The sequence below is a fragment of the Musa acuminata genome, chromosome BXJ1-5 (assembly GCF_036884655.1).
Source record: "Musa acuminata AAA Group cultivar baxijiao chromosome BXJ1-5, Cavendish_Baxijiao_AAA, whole genome shotgun sequence".
NCBI classification, from domain to species: Eukaryota; Viridiplantae; Streptophyta; class Magnoliopsida; order Zingiberales; family Musaceae; genus Musa; species Musa acuminata.
The window spans coordinates 45104888-45106540 of record NC_088331.1 but is presented as its reverse complement, the minus strand read 5'-3'; the positions used below and the strand labels follow the sequence as shown (position 1 = coordinate 45106540).

The following is a 1653-nucleotide window of genomic DNA, read 5'->3' as shown; positions in this document are numbered from 1 at the left end:
ATTTTATTAAACTAGAATCATAAACTTAAAATATTTAAACTAAAATTAATAATAATATATTCATCAAATCTTTATAAATCAATCTTAGTCTTTATCAACTTTCAAAGTAATAAGATAAATATTAATAAATATAAGTCTCCAATTAAAACTTTCAAAATGTTAAAAGTTTTTTTTTTCCTTGACATCACATGCATCATATGATTAAAAAAATGATGTGATTACTATGATGAATCATTTGTACATGAAAAAAAAAACACATTAAATCCGATAAAAATGTGGATAAAAGAAAATATCTCTTTCATACGATGAATATGCTCAATCTGATGAAGAGATCGTGGAGTGTTCTTCAAGCCAACAAAATGTCACATTCTTTGACAAGAGATATGTGACTACTTAACATTTGATCGAAACATCTTGACATTTGATCTGTCGACTCATTTAGATGATATATTATTTTTTAGACCAAATTTTCATATATTAAGAATTAATTAAGAACCGAATAAAAATAGAGGAGAGAGACATATTGCAAATAACAAAAAAAAAATGAAGATGGAAACAAAATAAAACATTATAACATTGTTGAATTAGTCAAACTTGATTTGAGTCCTTGCAAATTCTCAACATGATTGGTATCCTCCAAATCATTGTCTTTAAAAAATATAATTTATTTACAAAAAAAACATGAAGTTTAAGATATTAATGTTATAGAGTTGCACTTAAAAGTACTGTTGAATCTGATTTGCTTAAGGATTGGAGGTTTAAAGTGAGTTTTAGTAAGAAAAAGAATTAACATTGTTGTGTAGAGATTGAATTGCGTCAGCTGTTAGGAGCAGAACTCTTAACACTTTTGTTAAAGAAAATTTAAGAAAGAAAAAGTAAGCTCTGATGCTATCTATCCCATCCTCTGAATTCATGTAGGAGAGAGATGTTAGTGCTCTACTTCCTACTAATTCTTAAAAGAATCTATATGAAGGTGTTCATCTACAACTTGCAGAAATGAAAAGTCTGATTCATCGAAATTAAACGCAGAAAAAAAAAGCAACACAAATCAAATCAGAAAATATTAACCATCCAATTATTTTCATATATTTCATAGTACGCTTCATAAGAACTTCAGAAGGTAAGATGCATGGATCATAAATAGAGCACACAAATCAAAGGCGAAAGATTAATATACTGTTCGCCATTCGGATATAATGATTTGGGTTCATTCGGAGCGTTTGAGCTTTTCGATGCGGAGGACGAGGCCGGAGACGGAGAAGAGGAGCCAGTAGAGGAGGAGAGCGGAAGCGATAAGGAGAGCGTTGCGTTGGCTCTTGATGATGGACTTCTGGTGGCGAAGGTGCTCAGAGGGGGTGCAGCCTTCCTGCTCGCAGAACGGCCGCATCTCGTACTTCCAGTAAATGTCAGCGATGAGGAAGAGGCAGAAGGGCACCACCGAGAGGAGCGGCTTCAGGGCGCTCCGGACAACGGCGACGAGACCCCGCCGGAGTCGATCGAGCCCCGGAAGGGTGAGGAAGAGCAGCATGATCGCCTCCGCCCCCGCCACGTAGGCCAGCACCACCCACTCCAACGCCATTCCGACACGATCGATCGATGGCTCCGCGGCGGGCAGATCTTATACAGGAAGATGAAGAGCTCCTTCCCGTCGGT

The 1653-nt window shown here is 36.5% G+C and overlaps 1 protein-coding gene across 1 annotated transcript; it reads right to left on the bottom strand.

The window, feature by feature from the left end:
* Positions 1–1053: 1053 nt before the first annotated feature.
* On the bottom strand, positions 1054–1653 carry LOC135675155 (uncharacterized). The gene has a single exon (XM_065185429.1). The coding sequence runs from the start codon at positions 1577–1579 to the stop codon at positions 1208–1210; it is 372 nt and encodes a 123-aa protein (XP_065041501.1). The 5' UTR covers positions 1580–1653; the 3' UTR covers positions 1054–1207.